Source organism: Cetorhinus maximus, chromosome 13 (assembly GCF_964194155.1).
Source record: "Cetorhinus maximus chromosome 13, sCetMax3.hap1.1, whole genome shotgun sequence".
NCBI lineage: Eukaryota > Metazoa > Chordata > Chondrichthyes > Lamniformes > Cetorhinidae > Cetorhinus > Cetorhinus maximus.
Window position 1 is genome coordinate 95,204,991 of NC_135891.1, and position 25,134 is coordinate 95,230,124.

Below are 25,134 nucleotides of genomic sequence, written 5' to 3' on the forward strand. Positions count from 1 at the left end.
TTATGTGTGGAAAGATTCCTGGTCATAATCCCTCCCAGGAAATATCACTGGGACAAAGATCCCAGACAAAAAGATTGGCGCATAAAAGTTGGGTTTGAGAAAAAGGAGAAGAAAGGGTTAAGTTTAAGATGGAGGAGACATCATGGTGCAGTCAAAATTTGGGGGGGTTGGGGTAACTTGTGGGTGGTCTGAAGCTAAAGGTGGTTGGCTAGAAGGCAATTAGTGCACTACCAATGAAAGCAATTATATTTACAGGGAAAGCTAGGAAGGAGGTCTTGTGGTGCGGTGGTATAGTGTCCACGCCTCTAAGCCAAAACGTCCAGGTTTGAAATCCCACTCCAGGACTTGATGGTTATGGAAAGTGCATTTAGAATGTGGCCAACAGCTTAATTATCAATCTGCAAATCCTTTCAGCACATCCATGGCAGGTTGTAAGAGCGTGAGAGTCGCCTGGCCGGCCACTCTTGATGCGGAGTGGTGCGTGGGGATGTGTTCCAGGAGAAACAAGCTATGGGAACACATGTAAGCAGGTCCATGTGTCTCATTAGTCACATGGTTGGCTTGCCACCTACTGCTGCTTTTGTAAAACTAGGTTATTCCATGAGCGTAAAATCAACCCAGTATTTATTAGAACTTTCCGGCTGCCTTAGCATTACATGTCCAGTTACTGAGCATCCTCAGAAAGCATATTTTTGCAGAGAGGATGATTAACAGCTAGAACAGGTGGCCAAATGAAGAACACTGGGATCATTTAAGAAACTAAGGTAATGTCATGTAATGATGGTGAAGTTAGCATTCTTGAAGGAAGAGATCAGATGAGTTGAACTTCCTGCTTCATATTAACCTATTTAGAGAAAGTAATACTGCCAAGCCCCGATCAAATGTTGGAGAGAAACAGGAGCAATGATGACATTTGGAGGTTAATAAACAACATAGAAAAGGTGTTTTTACATTTATGGAGTTCATAAGCTTCTTCTCAAGTTCTCAGCCTGAAGGCAGGTCTGCCCCATAACACCACCAAAGATGCAGATCCCAAATCCACCCCAGATGAAACAGGGATCGAACCTCATGCTGTTGGCACCAATCTGATCCACACCAGCCGCCCAGCCAACTGGTCCCCCCAAGGAGTCTGAGTTGCTGTGGCAACATGCATTTTTACATGCATGTTGTAGCCTGGAGCAATGGATAGGGATGGTTGAGGCTCCAACATTCTTTCCATCTCGTGGCTGACCAGGAATTTCTCCCACTCTTACTACCTACCACTGGCGTGTGTTGCAAAGGACTTACAATTTGATACTGGACCTATTTGGTCACGTTAAGAACACAGCTTCCTCGGTCATCGAGACCAGGAGTGGGAATTGAACCTAGAGCTTCTGTTTCAGAGGCAGGGATGCTGCAAACTGCTGCAGAAGAACTCCTCCTTTGTAAACTTACAGAAGTGCAATTACATCAAGTTAAATTTGGCTGTTTGAGGTCCATTACTGTAGGTTACAATGAAAAAGGCAGCTTGTGCAAAGGCCAGAAAGTCTACAAATTCACATAGGGCTGAAGCTTCAGAGGAGTGGTAATCACGGCCATTTTTTTACAGAGCGCTGGAGCTCCGCATTTCTGGCCTGGACTGCCAACCGGGCCTCTTCAGGAATGCGGACCAGGCCTGTTCTGGGAATCCTTCTTCATAGGGCAGGAACATCGGGGGGGATCCAAGCCACGCCCCCTTTTTACAGCACTAGCTGGCATATTTAGGTAAGTCTCCATTCACTGAAACTGCAATACGTTGGGACCTTTAAATAGCTTTTCACTATGTTAGTGAATGAGTGTGAGTGAGGTAAGCGGGCAGGGTGGCAGGGTGGTGGGTGGCAGTGGGGTCGGGTGGGTAAGGTGCCATCTGGGTAGGGAGGCAGGGTCGGTAGGGGGCTGGGTGGTAGGTAGCAGGGTGGGTAGGGTGTCAGCTGGGAAGAGTGGCGGGTTGGGTAGGGTGGTGAGTTTGGTTAAGGGGGAGTTGGAGGGCTGGAGGCAGGTGGAAGGTTGAGGGGTGTCGGAGGGTCAGGGGGAGTTGGAGGGGTTTCAGTGGGGATTGCGGGGGTGGGGAGGGTGGGGGCGGTGGTGGTTCAGCTGTAAAGTTAATCAGAAGTTAGGTATGTTTTTTCCTCTCTAACATTCCCCAGGTAAGCATTCTGGTAAATGAGCTGGAACCGTCCAAAGACTTTATCGGAGGGTTCCAGATACAGGAGAATTGCCCATCGGAATTTGAAACTTCCCGGGCAATTCCCGCAAAGTCCTTGCTTTGGGACTTTCGAGGGGACCACCAGTGCATCTTCCAGGATATGTCCGGGGTAGACCACCCGGGGACAGGAGGATCTAGGCCATAGTTTCACAACTCAACTTATCCTCAGTATATGGAGTAAAGGAGTAAATGTGGAAAATTGAAAATACAGCTGTAAAAAAAGCAATTAAACCGATCAACTTAACATCCATTGTCAAGGACCTTTTAGGTTTCTTTTTATGAATGCTGTTATTTACCTACCTTGGACTATCGCATTGCCTGCCAGAGTATGACACTCCTCCTCCACATGTCCTGCTGCACTCTCCCCATGATGACCAGGGTCCCCAGGCCCCATCCACTCCCTCTGGTCTAGTGCCGAATGGGACACAGTCTCTTTTATAGCACCACTGTAGCAGAAACTTTCATTTAAACTTTACATAGCAAAATTAGATTAATGCATTTATTTTATTAATTCAATTGAAATAATTTTATAATGGACGGGCTGAAAGTGAGCCAAAGAACCACATGGAAAAAATAACTTGATGATCTAAATTTCCATGTTATGTCACAATTGACCCTATGGATTTTATATTGAGCTTGCATGTATACGTACATAGCCAACAATGTCCCATCGTGCTTCACAGCCAATGAAGAACATTCAGTGTAGTCATTTGCATAATGCACTGTTGACATTTTGCAGTTTTTATGCAAGTGACACCTTCCAGATCAGTGTTTCCTCTAGAGAACGACTGCAGCTGACATACAGCAGCGATTGAATTTGTATTTTCATTTTCCAACCAAATCTCATCTGCAAATTACATTTTGTATTGACTGGATGGAGCTCCTTGTCAATTATTGTTGCAGGAAGGTAGAGATGTTAGTGGAATGGCAGATAGGTGATGCGTTCAACATGGAGAAGTGAAAGATTTGGGAGGGAAAACAGGGACTGGGATAACACACTCAGTAGAAAGACACTGAAGAGTGAGGGTCAATGGAGACACCTCAGGGTTCAAATACGTAATTCCCAGGTGCAGGTGGTAAAACCATAAATGAGACTATCAATATTTTGGTTTGATGAATGTGGCTCATAGAGTAGAAGAGTAAAATAATCATAAATTTGTACAAGACATTGCTTGGGCCATAGTTAAGAGTGTGCATGTGAGCACTACATTATATAAAGGTCTTTGTAATCTTAATGAGTGTACAAATTCACAAAGATGATGCCATGAATTGAAATTAATATAATTAGGAAAGACTTCAGATGCTGGGACTATTTCCACTGGAGCAGAGAAGGCCTTTTTTTTTTATTATTCATTCATGGGATGTGGGCATCACTGGCTAGGCCAGCCAGGCCAGGTAAGGACAGCAGATTTCCTTCCCTAAAGGACATCGCTACATCTCCTTATAATCTTTCTGCTTAATGTGACAATTATGGACTGCTTTGTCCCTTCATCGTACTTATTTTCAACCCCATCCAAAACACTCTAAATTTTTCCCATCCCACTTAAGATTTATGTATTGGAACAAATGTTCTGCTAATATTTTCTCTGAATTTTTTAATGGAAAATGCAGGCTTTGCTGACTTTTGATAATGCTTTTTGTCACAAAAATATGATTGAACGAAGATTTGTAATTGAGTTATACTAAAAACAGTTCAACTTCTCAATAGAATATTCTAAAATGACAAACTAACACTATCAAGGAAAAGAAAAAGACAAATTTATTGTTACTCACCCCCTTTTCAATGGTATTTGATTGGCATACTGTTCCCTCAGCAGCAGGAATGCTGTTTGTAATACAACGGTTGCTTTTACTAAGACACCACAACTCACTGCATACCTCCTACAAATAAAACATTAATAAAAAGTATCAAAAACTAAAAATGAAAACCTTTCTAAGCTTAATAAAGCGAACTGTGTGCACTGTTAAGTTTTAGATTTTGTTGGCACCCAAACTTTATTTCACTAAAGTTAATTGCAGCTACAATGCAAGCAGAAAACTCATGAATCCTTTAAAAATCATTAGCAACACTGTGTTAGTTGAGCAAAACTAGTTACTTAGCAGTTTGGGTATTAAAATCGAGACTGGGAAGATTAAACAGTGATATTGGGGCTTCTCTTCCACCTTTAGGGAGTTTAACATGAATCTATCCAATGACTATTTCTGCCTTCACCTTGACTCTGATACCTGCTCATGTTTCTAAAATTTATGTTTTTAACATTGTGGGCTGTTTTAATATAATTCAAAAAATTATTAATATCGCCTCTGTTGTCTCTGGTCTAAGCTTTGTGAAGAAACCTTTTTCACATTACATTGGATTACCTAGGATCCCAGTCCATGCTCCACTCAAGCCTCTTCCCATCTTTCCTCATCAATCAATGTCATCCTTTACTCCCTTCTCCCTCATATGCTTTTCTCTCCCCCCCCTTAAATGCATCTACACTATTTGCTTTAACCACTCCCTGTGGTAGTGAGTTCCACATTCTCACCATTCTTTTGGTAAAAATGTTTCTTCAGGATTCCCTATTTGACTTCTTGGTGACTATCTTATATTGACGGCCTCTCATGATGCTTTTCCTCACAAGTGGAAACATCGGGCTAAATCTTGTTGCAGCAGCAAGTGTCCTGACATCGGGACTGGAAGTGAGCGGGACTTCTGCTCGGATGTGGGGCAGTTGGCCATGCACAATCACGTGGTGACCAGCCAATTAGCTATGCACAGTCAAGTGGCATGACCAGTTGTGCAGCGGGGGACGGCAGTAAGTCACTGACCCCGCTGTTACTCATGGGACAGGGGCTCGAAGGTCTGGATGCCATATTTAAATGGCACCTGAACAGGAATCCAATCCCTGCTAGTGAACACCATCACTCTGCCTGCCTGAGAGGAGGATTTTTGAACTGGAACTGCTGCCACGCCCCCTCTTCACTTGCCGGACTTGAATCTCTGGAGATGCTGTCACCCTCCCTCCCTCGGACAGCCATGACCTGACCTCCCAGGACAGCCGCCATCTGAGCTCAATGCAACAGCTCAGTCTCCTCTCCCCTGGTCCAGCATCGTTCCCCTTACAAGAAAAGCTGCTCCTACTCACTCCAAATCCATCAGGAAGACTACCTAGCCTGTTCCACGCCACCTTTAACCAGTTATGAATCTGAAGGCTCGTGATTATTGTTTGCTGCCAACTTAATTGGAAAGGTACAATTTAATGTGGTGACCATGTGTTTTATCGAGTATGCCTGACATGCTAATACTTAAAAATAAGTCCCTGCCTCTTGCCGTCAGGAACCATGAACCCGCCCCCACTTTAACCCGCTGCCAACTTACTTCCCAACTTTTATCCCACCATTGGGAAGCTGACATTTCACCTCCTGCACAATTAAGTGACCCACCCACCTCATTGCCCTGGGAACCCCAAGGAACTTCACCAGATTCCACACATTCTTTCTGTGCATGCACTATCGAAACCCTTCATTACTTTAAGTCATCTCTATTGTGGATTGGAAACTTTCCCTGCACAGCACGTGCCTTGCATCACCAACCTCGATCATTAATTTACAGTCTTAGGTTGCACTTCAAATTCAGCCCACCAAATAGATTGGAAAGTAGTATAAGAACTTCTACACTCGTCCCAGAGCTCCAGAAGAGTAATGCTCAAATTGAGACCTGAAGCCATCAAGTGCCAATTTCCCATAATGAATACATTGTGTGGGAATTTCCTTTGTCAACCAATACAAAGAGGTCCACTCTTTCCACACGTCTTCGGCAGAATTTAATCTTGGCGAGGAGGGTATCGCTCACCAGTTGGAGAAACGGCAGGAGTCTCAGCAGGCACTTAACTGGTGAATACCAGTCTCGGCAGGCACTTAACTGGTGAGTACCAGTCTCGGCAGGCACTTAACTGGTGAGTACCAGTCTTGGCAGCACTTAACTGGTGAGTATCAGTCTCGGCAGGCACTTAACTGGTGAGTACCAGTCTCGGCAGCACTTAACTGGTGAGTACTAGTCTCGGCAGCACTTAACTGGAGAGTATCAGTCTCGGCAGGCACTTAACTGGTGAGTACCAGTCTCGGCAGGCACTTAACTGGTGAGTACCAGTCTCGGCAGGCACTTAACTGGTGAGTACCAGTCTCGGCAGGCACTTAACTGGTGAGTACCAGTCTCGGCAGGCACTTAACTGGTGAGTACCAGTCTCGGCAGCACTTAACTGGTGAGTATCAGTCTCGGCAGCACTTAACTGGTGAGTACCAGTCTCGGCAGCACTTAACTGGTGAGTACCAGTCTCGGCAGCACTTAACTGGTGAATACCAGTCTCGGCAGCACTTAACTGGTGAGTATCAGTCTCGGCAGGCACTTAACTGGTGAGTATCAGTCTCGGCAGGCACTTAACTGGAGAGTATCAGCCTCGGCAGGCACTTAACTGGAGAGTACCAGTCTCAGCAGCACTTAACTGGTGAGTACCAGTCTCGGCAGCACTTAACTGGTGAGTATCAGTCTCGGCAGCACTTAACTGGTGAGTACCAGTCTCGGCAGGCACTTAACAGTATCAGACCTTCTCCAGGATTTAGGACTCTGGGTGTGGAAATCCCACCTGGTGAGAGTTGCCAGCCAATCAGAGGCCGCCAGCTCTCCATTGCCAGCAGCGCCACCGGGAGCAGCTGCAGCTGGTAAAGCACTCAAGGCGAGGCCTAGGGTCGCTGAGGGATCCAGGCCACAGATGAGTGAGGGTGAAATGGGGTCACGGGGAGCAGGTTGCTGGCTGTGGGGGTGGGAGTGGGTCGGAAGAAAGAAGAAAGAGCAGGGGTCGGCTTTCAGCAAGACCCCCCCCTTCTCTGCCCAATGCCAGGTTCCTTGGGCAGGAACTGAGTGCAGAACAAGGAACTTCCCCGATAGGGTTTGCTTGTTGGTCTCCTCGCATGGCAATTCCCCGCCTGCCATTGGTTGAAGGCAGTAGGATGAAATCCTTAAGTGGGCATTAATTGCCTACTTGAAAGCCTCACTTGGTGGTGGCATGAGAATGCCATCCACGAGTCTTCCTGTCCCGGGTTAATAGGGGCAGAGGCGGAAGGTGGCAGGGTCCCCACCTTCCAATCTAAATAAATGCTCCCCACCACCAAACTTGCCTTGGGGAGCATTAAATTCTGCCTATTATCTCTGAAAAGCAGCTTTCTTTGTGCAGTGTTATACTATGCTGGCAATAATTAAAGTACCTTCTACTTGCAGCTTTTGGCACGTTATAAATGTTTTTTTTACTATCTTGAGGCTGAATTCTTTCTCACAGATGTTAAGAGTTTAAAGGAAAATTAGTTTAGGCAATCTAAATCTGATTTCCGCTGGATTTAAATCATAAGCATAGCATTACCCTCATAATAAACAGATTTCTGGCAGACAATTGTAAGATGGCAGATTTGAGAAGTAAATGCAGAGGTAAGAATATTTTTTTTCCACAGCACTGTCCACAACAAAAGATCAGAACTCCATCCCATTCAAAAATTCTCAACATTTCTCAAAGAAATAAAGCAGGAAGACTCTCTACCCCATATTTACACTGGCGTGATTTGACTCCATATTGGAAACGGCACTGTTCATCAGCATCATACACCTGACCGGGGGCCACAGTTGGGTAAAAGAACTCCTGTTTTGGGGGTGCATTGATGAGACATCTACCATGTCCTGAACTGACAAAAAAACAAGAATTTTTATTATAGAACAAAAACAAATGTACTACTTTCTAAAATTATGTGCAGTCAAAGAAACTTAAATAAATAACTGATTAACAAAAAGTAAAACATTTGAGATAATAAAATCCTCCATGCAAAATCCCTTTTCTATCTTTTTCGACAATATCTGCTCATGTTAAATTAATAACTGTTAAATTAATAAAATGTTTCAATAAATTTTATTTAAGCGTTATAGTGTTTTGGTAAAGCCAATTGCCCAAAAGTGCTTAATGTATCAGTAGGTTAAACTCTTTTACAAGTGTTTTTTTTTTCTTGGTGTGAAAGTTGCCTAGTAGCTAATTCGGTGATGTTTCAGTGTCATCTTCACCACATCATGTACAAAGATTGGGGCACTTTCGGCAATCAACACAACAAGCACCTTTGTTTTGGTGTGACAACCATATCATCAGCGTGATTGCTTCAGCTTTATGATGCCAATAGCTTATCCGTGTTTTAGTGACATGTGCATTGACATTATTGGGTTAGCCAATGTTGGGGTTGGGGCAGGATTTACAGCAAGCAATGTGTTTCAGAACAAACAGCATTTATTTACTCAGCAGACAGCAAAGAAAACAAAATCAGTTTTCAGGGGCTACTGAAAAAGTCTGCAGCAAACAAAACCTATGACCAAAACTGCAACAACTTCTCCTGATAAAAGCACAGTGACTTCTGCAACAATATAGTGAGTGGAGGACAGTTGCACCCTAACTATGTGGATAAAATCAACCACAGTCACATGCAGCAGTGTGGCTTTCAGGTGTGATTGACAGGATATTTACATTCTGGCCAGGAAAGTGTCATCACTATATACAGCTATGCATTAATGGTGCACAAACCTTTCAACAACAAACTCTGGTAAAAATTCTCAGTGAAGTTCTTCTTTTAATGGAGGTAGGTTGTTTGGTGTGGTGGTGGTGTGGTAGGTTGTTTGGTGTGGTGGTGTGGTGTGGTAGTGTGGTGGTGTGGTGTGGTAGGTCGTTTGGTGTGGTGGTGTGGTGTGGTAGGTTGTTTGGTGTGGTGTGGTGGTGTGGTAAGTTGTTTGGTGTGGTGGTGTGGTGTGGTAGGTTGTTTGGTGTGGTGGTGTGGTGTGGTAGGTTGTTTGGTGTGGTGGTGTGGTGTGGTAGGTTGTTTGGTGTGGTGTGGTGGTGTGGTAAGTTGTTTGGTGTGGTGGTGTGTGGTAGGTTGTTTGGCGTGGTGGTGTGGTAGGTTGTTTGGTGTGGTGGTTTGGTGTGGTAGGTTGTTTGGTGTGGTGTGGTAGGTTGTTTGGTGTGGTAGTGTGGTGTGGTAGGTTGTTTGGTGTGGTGGTGTGGTGTGGTAGGTTGTTTGGTGTGGTGGTGTGGTGTGGTGTGGTGTGGTGTGGTAGGTTGTTTGGTGTGGTGGTGTGGTGTGGTAGGTTGTTTGGTGTGGTGGTGTGGTGTGGTAGGTTGTTTGGTGTGGTGGATGACTAACCTGTTCTTGAGCAGTGGGGCCGGTTATTTAAATATCTCAATGAAATGGAAGGTTTTCTCTCTGTTCCGGATTTAATCCAGCAGCTGAGGGAGATGAGAATGGCTGGATGGAACAGGTTAAGTACTTTCCTAAACTGCTTGTGAGTGCTTTTTTTCCTGAGACAAGCAAGCAAACCTGGTTTCATACTTGTGATTGAACTCACCCCACCAAAGATTGACTTCCCTCTCCCACTTTTTTCCGACACCCCACCCCAATCTCTCAACTGCTGAGGCCCAGGTCCACCCACCAACCAGCCTCTCAATCTAGCTGGCTGCAGCCCAGAAAATGGATTCAGAAGTTTTAAAAAGTGCTCCTGCTGTTAAATTCAGCAGGGCCTCAGGGAAACCCAAACTTGGGGGACTTGCGGCAGCTAAACCTTCTTCCCCCTAACCCCGTTATTATCGGGGCCTCCAACTCGTTTTTATTTCTAACCTCCCCCGCATCCCTGTCCATCCTTGGGGGTTAAAACACCCCGACAGTATTTTTGCCACAGTTTGTCATCGAAGGGTTATATGCATCACTAAAGCATAGATGCATATCCCGTTCAGCCATTTGAATAATGGAAATGCCACATTAATGACGAATGTTCTTTGCTGATAAAGTGAAAGTAACTGCAATGCTAAATGGCCTAAGGTTTCTTAGATTCCCAAAGTGAAGTCTCTAAACAATTTGTTTAAAAAAAAAAGATTTTTTGTGCTGCACTGTAATGTGTATAATGGGATGAAGCAAATTACATAAATGCACCTTCCGTTTCTCTGCAATAACTGTGGGACTATTTTACAGCACTGTAGTTGCAATCCATTTTCCATTCCATTGTTAACCTCTTGCCAAGCTCAATAAAACTGATTATGGAGTAGAACATCTAAGTTTATAAAATTACTTGGCAAAATTATTATTCATTTAATAGTTTTCCTTTGTAATTATAAAACTCAAACATTGGCCTGGTTTTTAATACCTTATGCTACAAATGAATGTGTCATAAAGAGGTACACTGAGGTGCATCATATTGGCAAACACAGTGGAACATAGCCTATCGATCAGATGCAGAGCAAGATGACTCCATGTCCTGCATTGAATGTCTAAAATTTATCAAGGAGTAGGATAGTATGAATATTCAGATTCTCAAGCTTCTTAGATTGGCTATTTTAAACAACAGAATCATTGAGAATGTAACAATGTGTGTTCAGATATGCAAAGTTAGGCTTCAATTATCTATTGCACATGCACAATAGATGAATCTGTGATGTTTCACTGTGGAAATTTTGTATGAGCTGTGACAAAATGTTTACAACTTATTAAGGTGTTTGAAGCTTTCACTTAAATTAAAACCCATATACTAATCAAATAATTTTTCTATGAAACTGGTTGGGAAATAATCAACCAGAATTGGATTTATTTGTGAATATTAAGACCTTGGCCCAACTCAAACCATTTAACAGTTAATCAAATCTGTTCATTTAAGAAATTGTACTGTGCAGGTGACAGCTTGCATTCTGTCCATGAGAAACACTATGCCGAGTTTTTCTATTATATGCAATTTGGCTTTTCTTATAACTCCTCTTTGGTTGAATGGTAATGTTTTATATCTGGGTTCCGATCCTCTTAATTCACGTGTAAAAGAGTAAGTACTGCATTGTTGCACCTTATTTACTAAGCAAGCCCTGACCCTTGAGGACAACATCACCATTCACCGTACTTCAATTGTGTCAACTAATTATACTGGGCACTGCAACGTCCCTGAAAAATCACAGCAGCACAGATATGTACAAGCCTGGTCTCGGTGCTTGTAAAGTGCAAATCTAAAGAGCTACAAAACAAGATACTTTAGCCTCTGGCTGCAACACAAGTCAATGCACAATCTCCAAGTTTAGACCATTTCAAGAGTCTGAATCCATATTCTGAATTGATTTCAAACTGTAGTTTTCATATAAAACAAGACCAAAGTACTATTTAAAAATGTAACGGTCAATTACAAGCACATTATTAGCTGCTTTGTCCAAAACTTGGACACAGCATGGACCCTGAATGACAGCTGACTACTTTTCGTTTTTGTATTTTATCATATTTTCTGACTCCTTACTCCAAAAAGCTGGTGATGTAATCCCTGCTGCACGTTGACCAGATGAAAGGATTCGTTTTCACAGTGATATGAGCAGCCATCAGCTTTGCTGTTTCCTGACCTCTTGGACCACAGGAGTTTCCAACTCCATCGTGATTCATACCAAAGCTAAAAGAAAGAAAAGCCCAGTAAAACAAGACAATGTACTCTTGGATATCCATTACAGTTATTTTAATGTATGTAATTTATTTTTCACTACATGCTCTTACAGTTTATTCTAGGGAACAATATAGAAGAAGGGGCAGAGAATTGATACCCCGCATTTCTAGTTTATTTCAGCTTCATCTGAACTTCCGCTCATGCCAGATACAAGCCACCGTATTGTGTCCCAAAAAGGCAATATTTAAATTGGATGAACACAGGATTCCTCCACTTTTGAAGGTCACAAGTTCCCATTTAAACAGGCGCTGAGTTTCGTTGACCTGCATTAAAATTGCTTACAAATTTAATGAGGCAGGCAGAAAGCTGGCAAGACATAACTAATCTGCTTTTGGCTGTTGTGCGGATACAAATTGTGAAATTTCCTGTTGCAATAGGGATGCACTGTGGGTTGAAGTAATTGAAAAGAGTTCGGGACCTCTTGGATTGCACCATCTCTTTTAGGAAAATGGGAGTCCCCCTGGTACAGTGTTCCACATCCCCTACATGGAGAAAGGGAAGAATGTAGCAGGCATATGTACTGGGAAAATAACGCATACACACGGTTTCCTTGTTGCATGAAATATCAGATCCACAGGACTTTCCTTCCCATCTGCTGATTCAGCAGGGAGGGGGCTTGAGGGGTATTAACCTTGGCTTGTAGGTATTACGCAAACCTGTCTCAAAAGTCAGAAGGTCATGGGCTCAAGTTCCATGCCAGACTCTTGAGTGAATAAATTTAGGATATCACTTTGGTACTGTACTGAGGGAGTGCTGATCTGCCAGAGGGGACATCTGCCTTCTTAGGTGGAAGGAAAAGGGCAAGTGGTACTATGTAAAGATGAGCAAGGAGACTTTCCCAGTCTTCTGGACAACATTTTAATATTTATCTTTCAAAATCAACATAATTAAAAATAATGTCTGGCCTTGTATCTCATTATTATCTGTGGGACTTGCTATTTGTGAATTGGCTGTCACAGTCACACATTACAACTGTGATTTTATTTCATAACTACTTCATTGGCTGAAAAGATTTTTGGGATGCCCTGAGATCATAAAAGGCGCTACAAAAATGCAAGCCCATTCCTTATTCCTTGCTTATGCAGGCTGTCGCAGGGACATCAGCAGCGACATGCCAGACATGGTGCAATGGAATATTTTTGCCTTGGGTCTTTCCAGTAAAACAAAGCATGGGAGGCAGACAAAGCAAGCATTGGAAAAGTCCAGGTAGATTTCCACTGAGAAGTGCCCACTGGGTGACTGGCAGGCACAAGGGACCTGCCATTACTGAGGCTTCTGTGATTTTCCTGCCCTGCTCCATTTGCACAGCCTGTATACATGCCAGACACAAGCATGCCCCCTAGCTGGGCTTTGAACATGAGTGCTGAGCAGGAAACAGGGCTGCACTAATCCCCAGATTAGTGAAGAGGAAAATCTACTCGAGTGGAGAAATATTAGATTGATAATTTACAGGGGAATTACAATTCATTGCAGACATGCCAATGAACAGCTTGAATAATGGTAGAGTTTCTTGTACAAGTAAGAAGACTCCAATTATATGACTAAGAACCATTGAGAAACAAAGTTCAACAGGAGGAAGGCTATTAGCCTTTCTTGTCTGGCTGAACTTGGCTATTCACAAAGGCTGATTTTCCACAGTCTAATTTACCTGAGGTCAGGTATATTATTGATCACCAGTTATAAAAAGGTGTTTGAAATGAATCATGGTTTTAGCTTTACATTTCACAGAAAGGAGATGTTACCCATAATAGTAAAATTTCTCTTACTTGTGACCAATTTCATGAGCGATTGTAAATGCAGTTGCCAGGCCTATGTCTTCATTGATACTGCAGCTTCTTTCTGGTTCACACATGCCACCCACTGGAGCTAAACCTGCAACAGGATTGTTCATTTAGCTTGGAAAAATAAGGATATAGTCAAACACAGGTATCAGCAATTTGGTTCTTAGCAGAATATGGAAGGATATGGACCTTGGAAGGATGTTGATGCTACCACACAGCGCGAAAATTGATTTGACGTGTAATCAAAAATGCTATCAACAGCAAACCTGACTGCAACAATCTTATTTGCAAAACAAGGAAACATATAGACAGGAACGTTAAAAAAGACTTGACTTGGTAAACAATTTAATCAGGTGGCACTGACCCTTGGGAAGTACATAAGGTTAAGTATAACAGCTCCCTCTGTTTAACTGTGGTGTGAGTTTTCCTACACACATCAGCCAGGATTCAGATAACTGACGAGGGTCTTGCCCACTGGTCAGACAACCGGCAGGGAACCCCCATCAGTTCTGTGGGGAAGGGCTGATGGAATCAAGTGCCCTGCAGGCGATTAAATGGTCACCATCAGGCTTCCCTGCGATTGAGGACCCCAGTAGTGGAAGTCCCACTCACTGAGAGCAGCCGGCCAATCAGAAGCCGGCACCTCTTCATGCTGCCAACGAATGGGAATCCCGTTTTCCTGACAGGGTTTGCTGGGAGACCTTCCGAGGGCGCGGGAAAGCCATTCCATTTAATTCCTGAGCCACCACTAAATTACGGCGAGTTCAGGGATAATGGATGTCGATGGGCTCATTAATGAACCTAATTGACATCCCACCAGCAGCGGCCAGGAATCCTGGCCTCAGCCCTTTTCTCCCTCCGACTTAATCGGGGGAGGTTTTGCCACCGCAGGGCCGCTCCTGTGGGTAAGTGGGCTCTGTGACGGGCTGCATAAAATTCAGGTGATTAGCACTAGGAAGGTATTGAGCTGTTCCAGACATTTTTTACTTTTTCCTCAACAAGGCTGGAACAATGGGATGGGCACTTTAATAATAAAACCTTATCTGTTCAATTAACCAATTAGCTGAGAGATTTCCCCTTCCAATTAAACATGTAAATTAGATGAAATATTCATGTACTTTTATTCCACGTTCTATGAAAAGATAGTGAAATAAATTACAAACCCATTGCAAATTTACTCTTGTTCCAAAATTAGGAAGTCACCGAAACATATTGGCCGCAAAATTCATTTACGTAGTGCTGTTTGTGGGCTTACCTAGATTCCCTGTGGCTGGAAGGGCCATAGGCACTACCCGCGTGACATGTATGGTGTTCTTCATTGGTATGAGTGCATGCAGCTGCGTCCCCGAGTGGAAACACTGCGGTCCTGACCTCACGGCTAGGATGCCAAAATTGGACAATGCAGTTCTTGGCAATGCCTACAATGTCCATTCTTTAAAAAAAAATGAAATAATAAAATGGATCCTGCATTGGGGTTACCTAAGGGCCAGGCGCTCAACTTGCCGCTAATTATCTGGAACTTTTCCCATCGGAAATTGTTTGAAAGTTTTGGTGTATTTGCCAGAGACTGTGATTGACAGGATGACAGAGGTGTAGGTGACCTGTCCACACAAGGGCTGCAAGAGATTTGGAAGCAGCAGTGACAGTGCCTCTGGGTTTGTACCATGACAGGAAGATGAAACAAAGGCTGTGGAATGGGCATCCTCCATGCCATGCTCACTGCCAAGTTAGTGCCAGACTTCTCCATGTTTCTTGAAAATGACCAGAGGCTGCCTGGCATGCCAGCCAATGCACCCGGCATCTCAGTGTGTACAGCCATTCGGAGCTCTCCTGCATGCCGTCCAATTGAGGTCCTCATCTGAGTCTTATCCCAATTTTATACTAGCCTCCAAAGTAAGTGTTGTGCCAGTGTTTGAGCTGGTAGCTGTGAGTGTCAGATCAAGTATCGGAGCCTCATCATTAGTGATGTGAGGGTGCTCTCTTTCTGCGCAGGCCGCAGTTCTTGGCTGTCTGAAAGCAGGAACTCAGAAGGGGGCGGTTGTTGTGAGGGAAGGAAGTGTGGGGTGGGAAGCAAGAAGTCCATGGTCACCCCATCAGCAGCTTGCTCATCATGGCAGATTGTAGCATGAGGAAGAGCTGGGAATTGAGAAGGTGCATGAGGCAGGAACATACCATCATCCTCAATGTTCTCATCGATGGCGATGGACCCCACTGCAGGCAACTCCATGATGCACAGAACCATCTCCCCTGTAAGGCTCATGGAATGTAGGTGTCCTTGTCCCCTGCCAGTTCTGCTCTGCTCCCTTCTATTGTGTGCCACCTTGCTCTGCAAGAGGAGGGCAGAATGCCAGTGGTTGTGTAGCACTGTGTTTGGGTAATGTGCCTGCATAGCTGAACAGCTGGAGGTATGTGGATGCCGTGAGAGATGGGTGTGAGGTTGGCAGCAATTGTTGGTGGTAGAGGGTGAGGTGGAGTATTTGGAGATAAGTGTGATCCCTGGGTGCCAATAAGGGCTGCTGGGTGAGTGACGGAGGTGTAGTGCATTGGGCAGTGTGAGAGGGTCGTGTTATGGTGGGTAGGAGATGTCATGCAAAGTTATGTTGACGCGAGACCTTTAGACCTCTTGTAGCAGTTGCTAGGTTCTTGAGTGCATACCCTGGGAATTGACTTTCCCACCCACCTGCTCTCAATTCCTTCTGAGGGTGGTCCTTGAGGAACTTCTGGTGCCCCACAGGACCATGCCATCTCTTTTCCTGCCTATCTGTACCACTGGGCTCTCCAGTGGTGTCTGTCAGTCTGGATCCAAGTGTATGCAAGGATTTCCTTTTATTTCCACCTTCCCTTTAAGAGGCAGCCTGCCTTTAAGAAAATACCCAAGCAATTGGCAAACAACACTGCCGGTGCCTCCTGCTGTTTGTAAAGTGTGCAGCAGCATTGAGAAGAAGAGATGAGCACTGGAGGTGGAGGTGCAGGTACTGGTACTGAAATCATGCAGATCAGGTGGGCAGGCCAATGTTGCATCTTACATTGCTAATTACCAGATGTAGCTTTCTGTGCTGAGTTCAATGGGCAAGTAATATGTAATTGTGAAGAAATTGAGAGTGAAATGCCGTTTTTGTGAAGCTAATGTCTCAGTAGTACAAATCGGCCAACAACGAGGTGATTTACAATTCACAGGATATCTCTGCCAAAAGTTGCTAGCCGGTTTGCACATTGATAACAGCGTGCATCCCCCAGACAGTATTAGTTTTTCAGCTGGTCAGGTCTATATGTTTCAGCAAAAAATACACCAAAATATTTTACCATAACATGATTAAAAATTCTTTAAAAATCTCTTTTGAGTTATTTTATTAATATTTATGAATGTTACTAACTGTTGAAGGCACCGAACTCTATTAAAGACCTGGACTTGGATTTTTAGTTGATATTTTTGGCCACAATTATCAAGTGGTTAGCTGAAGGGAGATCCTGGGGTCTGAATATATACAGTGGAGAGAATTTTGTCCCTGTCGGGAGGGTTGGGTGAGAGCGGGCGCGAAAGAGCGCAGAAACCTCCCTGAGGCACAGGGCTGCCTCAGGGAGATTTGTTTGAGTTTCACAAATTTTAATAAAGAAAAAAAATTTTAGGAAATGTCCCCTCACGTGAAAGTGTCACATGAGCTGGGACATGTCTATAAATTTTAATGAAAACCTTTATTTCACTTATAAATCATTCATCCTGCCCATTTCATGATAAATGTGAAGACCACCTGGGCTCTTCGCCTGCCCGACAACCTTAAGGTAGGACGGGCAACTATGTTAAGTGGCTTAATTAGTTTTTAAATGGCCTTAATAGACCTTTGACAGTTCAGCGGGCGCGCAGCCAACCCCAGTGTGAGCCCGCTGAACTGAAAATTGGAATGACACACGATGACATCGGGACACACACCCGACGTCACCGTGTGTCATTTTACGTGTCGGCGAGCGGGCCCCGCCCCGCTCACCGAGTCGAAGATTCTGGCCAGTGTACATAAATATTCCAAGATGCAGCTGTGGTACTTTGATAGTGCAACTGAAAGAATGCTCTTCATCAGTCTCTACCAGAAGGTGTTCATTTGGCTGTATTCAGTCCAAATAATTTGAAGAAAAGTTGAATGGCATATTGAAAAAGCTTTATTCAAGTAAAGCTCATGTTGAGTTTCCTTTTTAATGCATAGAGGCTGTCTGTAATGTTTTTTATGGTGCTGGTTTAACATCCTAATACAATCCTTGAGAGAAAAAAATAGCAAGATTGGAGATCAAGAAATACGATTATACTGAATGCTTTAAACCCAAATTACAGGTTATGATAACATACCTAGAGTTCCACAGGGTTTGTTCTTGTAGATGCAAATGTCATACCTGCAGAAACAAAAAATAGGTCAAGCAACTTGAATAAAAGGCAAGAAGATTGAAATTCAGTGGTACCACTCCACTGGCGTAGGGTGCAATGAAGTAAAAATTTCCACTCTGGACCCAATTTTAGGGTCAAGGCAGGTTTTAATAATGCCTGTGGGTGGATACCTCTGCCACCATGGTGACATCTTGGGCACCTGATGGAAGAGAGGCACAGGTAAAATTGCTGGTCAACCATTTGCAAAGCAGTCTTATGGTGTTTTTTTATGAAGGGCCAATTGGCTTCCTTTACAAAGAGGTTGATTTCATCAAATAGGTTTGATCAGGGATAGTCAGCATGGCTTTGTCAGAGGGAGGTCATGCCTAACAAATTTGATTGAATTTTTTGAGGAGGTGACCATGTATGTAGATGAGGGTAGTGCAGTTGATGTAGTTTATATGGATTTCAGCAAAGCCTTTGACAACGTCCCACATGGGAGACTTATAAAGAAGGCAAATGCACATGGGATATAGGGTAATTTGGTATGGTGGATTCAAAATTGGCTTAGTTGTAGGAGACAGAGGGTGATGACAGAAGGATGCTTTAGTGACTGGAAGCCAGTGTCCAGTGGCATACACCACACGGTCCCCTATTATTTGACATTTATATAAATGACATAGATGACTATGTGGGGGGTAGGATTAGTAAGTTTGCGGATGACACAAAGATTGGCCGGGTGGTTAACAGTGAGGTTGAGTGTCTTGGGTCACAGGGAGATATAGACGGGATGGTCAAATGGGAAGATAAGTGGCAGATGGAATTTAACCCTGAAAAGTGTGAGGTGATATACTTTGGAAGGAGTAATTTGACAAGGAAGTATTCAATGAATGGCATGACACTAGGAGGTTCTGAGGAACAAAGGGACCTTGGCATGTGTGTCCATAGATCTCTGAGGGCGGAGGGGCATGTTAGTGGGGTGGTGAAAAAGGCATATGGGACACTTGCCTAATCAATCGATGCATAGCTTACAAAAGTAGGAAGGTCATGTTGGAGTTGTATAGAACCTTGGTGAGGCCACAGCTGGAGTACTGTGTGCAGTTCTGGTCGCCACATTATAGGAAGGATGTGATTGCACTGGAGGGGGTGCAGAGGAGATTCACCAGGATGTTGCCTGGGATGAAACATTTAAGTTATGAAGAGAGGTTGGATAGACTTGGGTTGTTTTCGTTGGAGCAGAGAAGGTTGAGGGGCGACCTGATCGAGGTGTACAAGATTATGAGGGGCATGGACAGGGTGGATAGGGAGCAGCTGTTCCCCTTAGTTGAAGGGTCAGTCACAAGGGGACATAAGTTCAAGGTGAGGGGTAGGAGGTTTAGGGGGGATGTGAGGAAAAACTTTTTTACCTAGAAGGTGGTGACGGTCTGGAATGCACTGTCTGGCAGGGTGGTGGATGTAGGTTGCCTCACATCCTTTAAAAAGTACCAGGATGAGCACTTGGCACGTCATAACATTCAAGGCTATGAGCCAAGTGCTGGTAAATGCGGTTAGGTAGGTAGGTCAGGTGTTTCTCACGTGTTAGTGCAGACTCGATGGGCTGAAGGGCCTCTTCTTCACTGTGTGATTCTGTGATTCTGTGAAATACCTGCCCATTGTCTTAAGTGTTGCCAGGCTGAACCCATCTTCCAAGCTGGGGGTCAGCATGCCTGGTTCAGTCTGCTATGCTGACCACTCAACAGAATCAAAGCTAGAGATGTGGAAATTCTCAGCCTGGAAATTTCCTCCCCTGAATTCTATGATATCAAAGGATATATATGAGGCATACAGAACTTCCAGGAGTGGAGATGAGGTCCCAGCCCCTCTCCTGTAGTTTTTGTAGACTGTGCCTCCAGCAACATGGGTTATCAGCTCACGTTGACCCGTAGCCTACTTAACACAATTTAAACAATGGTTTAACACCACAATTTATTGATTTTTGAAATACACACTTGCTAATGATAGCTCCTACCGAATCATCCTGTACATCCCCTATGTGGATTGTAGAACAGAAAGATACTGAAATGATCAGAAACATTATTGCAGCAATGCTATTGTAAATTTTAATGCAGAAGTACTGAAGCATTAAATTATTGAGCTATTTCCTCTTCTTATTTTATTCTTGATTTTTTAATCTCTTTCCCCAAACACTTTCCCAAATCATGGACAGAAAGCTAAATAGAGAGGAAAAAAGTTGAGATTAAAAGAGTGATAGAAGAGACAAAAATAAATAGTTTTTTTCTAATGCTTCAACAATAATTTAAAATCTGAAGGAATGAGACTCCACACTTGTAAACATTAGTTGCCAGTCTCAGATTGGATATTTGGCAGTAATTAAATCTTAACACACCATTAAAAGTCCACTAACACTAGAATGAATAAATGTCATTTTCCTCTGGTGAGTTTAGTGGGTAAGTACCACAATGTCATGGGTTTCATATGTTTCAGTGGAAATTCCCTAGTGAGATTCCAGTATAGTGAAGCTTCTGGAGGAGTAGGGCAAGTCAGAGAGCAACCTCCTGGTTTCTGTGTTTAACTGCATATGTACAATCACCAGATTTTGGCAAATTAAATATTCTAATTTACCAGGTTCAGAGTCTGCATGCTGCAATAAGAATTCTTCAATCTGATTGGGTAAGGAAGTATACAGTGGCTTGACCTGCTCATAAAAGCTCCAGATCCCCTTTAGATGTGCTGCACTGAACTGGCTTTCTAACCACTGCAACATTCACTGCAAAAGCCTAGTCTATAGGCAAGTGTAGGTGCAGTGTATAGATGGTGCTGTTCATTTGCTGTTGACAGCCTCCAGCCATTTCTAACCGTTGGACATAGCTCTCCTCTGACATCCTTGGTAGCTACTTTTCCAAGTTCCAGCTCTATTTTCTCTGCCTGTCACTCATATTGGCATTGCTGCTTCCCTCATTTTGCTCAACAACTGTCTTGCTCCCACTTTTGTTGCCTTCACTCTGAACAAGTCCTAGCTCCGATGGTGATGGTCAACCAATAATTTCTCTTTACCACGACTAACCAACTCTTCCAAACTCCTCTGTACCCTCTGTTCTCAGTTGTGATGATAAACTCAACGAGCTCTGGGTTTACAAAATCAAGGCCCCTTACTCATTGCCTTGATCAAGCAAAGGATGATTATCCATTGAACTGCATTAGAATGGAAGGAAGAAATTACTGGGGTCAGGTATCATTGCTGGCCTATTGCTGTTTAGATATGCACATAAATGATTTGGAATGTGGAGCCAAAACTATCCCAAGTTTCTCGATGATATTGAACTAGAAATGACTGCAAGATACTGCAAGGAATATGTTGATCAAATACAGAAGTATCAGCACAAATTTGGGATTTGGGCTGATCAGTCGCAGATCTCATTTAATTTGAACAAATGCAAAATCATGAGGTTGGAAAAGGATAGGAAACAGTAACTATACCATAAGACCATAAGACATAGGAGCAGAAATTAGGCCATTTGGCCCATCAATTCTGCTCCGCCATTCAATCATGGCTGACAAGTTTCTCAACCCCATTCTCCCTCCTTCTCCCCGTAACCTTTGATCCCCTTACCAATCAAGAACCTATCTATCTCGGTCTTAAATATACTCAATGACCTGGCCTCCACAGCCTTCTGTGGCAATGAGTTCCATAGATTCACCACTCTTTGGCTAAAGAAGTTTCTCCTCATCACTGTTCTAAAAGGTCTTCCCTTTACTCTGAGGCTGTGCCCTCGGGTCCTAGTCTCTCCTACTAATGGAAACATCTTCCCCACATCCACTCTATCCAGGCCTTTCAGTATTCTGTAAGTTTCAATCAGATCCCCCCATATCCTTTTAAACTCCATCGAGTATAGACCCAGAGTCCTCAAACGTTCCTCATGTGTTAAGCCTTTCATTCCTGGGATCATTCTTGTGAACCTCCTCTGGACCCTCTCCAGGGCCAGCACATCCTTCCTGAGATACGGGGCCCAAAATTGCTCACAATATTCTAAATGTGGTCTGACCAGAGCCTTATAAAGCCTCAGCAGCACATCCCTGCTTTTATATTCTAGTCCTCTCGAAATAAATGCCAACATTGCATTTGCCTTCCTAACTACCGAATCACTACACTGGGATCACACTAGGGAATTTCCATTGCAACATATGGAACCCATGACATTGTGGTACTTGCCCACTAAACTCACCAGAAAAACATGACATTTATTCATTCCAGTGTTAGTGGACTTTTAATGGTGTGTTAAGACTTAATTGCTGCCAAATATCCAATCTGAGACTAACTTTTACAAGTGTGGAGTCTCATTCATTCAAGTTTTATATTATTGTTGAAGCATTAGAAAAACTTTTTTTTTTGCCTCTTCTATCACTCTCAATCTCATCTTTCTTCCCCTCTCTGTTTTGTAACTCTGCACATGATTTGTCACTGAATTAAATATTTTAATTTCAGTGTCTGCATGCTGCAGTAAGAATTCTTCAACCTGATTGGGTAAGGAGGCATATAGTGGCTTGACCCTGCTCATAAAAGCTCCAGATCCCCTTTGGACGTGCTGCACTGAAATGGCTTTCTAACCATTGCAAGATTCACTGCAAAAGCCTAGTCTATGGGCAAGTGTATGTGTAGTGAATAGATGGTACTGTTCATTTGCTGCTAACTGCAAGATCCAGGATACTGAGTTATGAGGAGAGGCTGCAGAAGTTGCATTTCATCAGCCTGACCCTTTTTCTTTTGCATTCTTCGCAACATGGAAACATTTTCAAATTTGGAGATGAGCTAGAATTTCTGCTTTGTGCACAACTGTGACATTGCGACCAAATAGACTGGTTAGTTTACAATGCAAGCCTCCGCTAAAATACAATTGCATGCTAAATTTAAAATCTTTCATGAAATAGTGCAATTTGGCAGCTTAATAGAATGTAATTGTTTCTTTTCATTAAAAAGCATTCCTTGATGTTTTTAAGAGTAGTACCCTGGAGCAGTTTTATTTATACAGCTGAAAATGGAATATCAGCAAAAATAAGCATTTTTAATAAGGTTGTATAGTTCTTCTGCAGTGAGGAACTTGATTTTAAATCACTGAAAATTACCTTACAAAAACTATATTGACCATTTAATATTTTAATTGGCCCGCATGAGCCAGTGTCTTAGTAAATTAATATTTTTTGACATGGGAAAATAACTTATAAAATGTACTTAGTCGTGCCTCTTCGCTAAGCGGGTAAGTGCAATTTGAAGATTCTTTTCAAACCAGCACAATCTTGCAACCTTCAATTGGGGCCTGATCTGGGCAAATTGAATCTGGAAACAGTGTTAACGACGACAGAAAACACAATCCTCATTGGTTTGGGCATAACTTACATTGAAAACTCCCCAACTGTTTGTGCTGGTTCAGTCAATGCCACCTTAATTTTGCTGATATTGTGAGCGGAAACAAGTGGAAACTCTGCCCCAGATAGTTTACACAGGAAAAAGGAAGGCACAAGAGACAAACCGCTGAAGAGTATAGACAAACATTGTTTGTCTGAAATTTCAGCAGGGGATCTCCTGGTATCTTGCTGTAACTTTGATGGATGTTCAACGGTAGCCCTACAGTGGGATGTAAGCAGTCATTTATGCCATTGCTGGAGTATTACTGCTCACCTACCAAAATGATGGTGGAAAATTATGAGAACACAGTGAACATTCTGGCCTGGCTAACATAGTTATAGATTCCATAAAGAAACCTGGCCTTAAAATTAGAAGAGGTTGAAAAAAAAACAGTCTAGATTTAGATTTAGCTACTTATCCAGAGTGTGGTGACAGGCTGCCAAGGGAGGAATGGGTATGAATGTAGCAGCCGTGACACTAGGAGAAAGATTTGACAGGATGATCAGAGGTATTCTAAGATACTCATTCATTCATGTTTGCTTTTTACAAAGGCAGGTCCATGGCTCATTGTCTGCTGATGCTTCATCCTGAGCCATTTTCTCAGCGCTTTTTTGTCAGTGCTGGTTTGCCATTGCCTTCCACTCCCAGGGGTAGGGCGAGGAGGCAGGTCCCAAGTCTACCTTAGTCGAAACAGGAATTGAACCTGTGCAGTTGGTGTTATTCTGAACTGCATCCAGCCCCCTGTTCTAAAATATAGGGATGAAGTTTAGCAGGAGGTGAGTTTGGTGCATGGACAGGGGTGGGGAACAAGTGGCAAACTCTCATCCCCACATTGTGGAAGGCTTGGAAAGATTTTCACCTGGAATCAGTACTAGGGCAAGTGCAATATTTCAGGTGGCGTGGATTACACCACCTCCCCAACCCCAAACCCCAGTGACCTGACAGAACACTCCATAGACTAATGGGGAGGTCAGGAGGCAATTGTAGCCAGGGATGGGGGAGTCTGGGGCAGAGGAGACTCAAAGGTTTCCTGGTGTCTCCTGGAAGTTTCTTAGACACTGGGATTGGCCAGATGAATTGCAGTGTTCTTTTGTGGTCGTGAAATTTTTTTATGTTCTGAAGTACTTTGGAAGCTGGAAAAATATTTCGCCAGTCTCAAGATTAGCAAAGAAATGAACACTTTTTTTTATTATTATTATTAAATAGAGTGAGCCAATTGCTTGTCTGCTATATGAATCAGCTCAGTGCAGGAAGCCAACCCTGGTCACACTTGGATTTATTGCTACCCAGAGAAGAAACTTTAGATGAGTATTCTCAAACTGTTCGTCCACATATATTGCTTTATTGAATGCCTTTCATTCACTCCATCTAGCCCAGAAATAACAGTGGAAGTAAACCGACATAAAAAATGACTCAACACTAATTTTACAGCAGACTTCCTATTACACAAACAACAGAGCAGGACTTAAAGAACAGATACAGAGTGTGACTTAGAAAGACTCACTGGCAGCAGAGTGTAATTTAAACAGAAACTGGGGAGTGCAATTCAAAAATAAACAGGACTTTTCATCTGCATCCTTCTTCATTCATTAAGCTTGGGATGGGATACATTTTACAGTTCAAAAACCAGCAGAACAAGAAGAACATTCAATGAACTTCTAGTTACAGCATTGTAGGCAGACATTATAAAAAGCTTTCTTTTCTATTCTTTTTCGTGGGATGTGAGCATTGCTGGCCAGGCCAGCGTTTGTTGCTCATCCCTAATTGCCCTTGAGAAGGCGGTGGTGAACTGCCTTTTTGAATTTCTGCAGTCCATCTGGTGCAGGTACACCCGCAGTGTTATAGGAAGTGAATCTG

At 43.3% G+C, this 25,134-nt stretch overlaps 1 protein-coding gene across 2 annotated transcripts in view; it reads right to left on the reverse strand.

Moving 5' to 3' along the window:
- Nucleotides 1-25,134, reverse strand: part of adamts10 (ADAM metallopeptidase with thrombospondin type 1 motif, 10) — a 185,015-nt gene that overhangs the window by 80,683 nt on the left and 79,198 nt on the right. For both annotated transcript variants that reach the window (XM_078555843.1, XM_078555844.1), the window contains 6 exons: nucleotides 17,862-17,905; nucleotides 13,511-13,616; nucleotides 11,547-11,693; nucleotides 7,795-7,936; nucleotides 3,998-4,105; nucleotides 2,525-2,670 (listed from right to left, as the gene is read on the reverse strand). In XM_078555843.1, coding sequence (XP_078411969.1) covers nucleotides 2,525-2,670; nucleotides 3,998-4,105; nucleotides 7,795-7,936; nucleotides 11,547-11,693; nucleotides 13,511-13,616; nucleotides 17,862-17,905 — 693 coding nt within the window. The remainder of the gene's footprint in view (nucleotides 1-2,524; nucleotides 2,671-3,997; nucleotides 4,106-7,794; nucleotides 7,937-11,546; nucleotides 11,694-13,510; nucleotides 13,617-17,861; nucleotides 17,906-25,134) is intronic.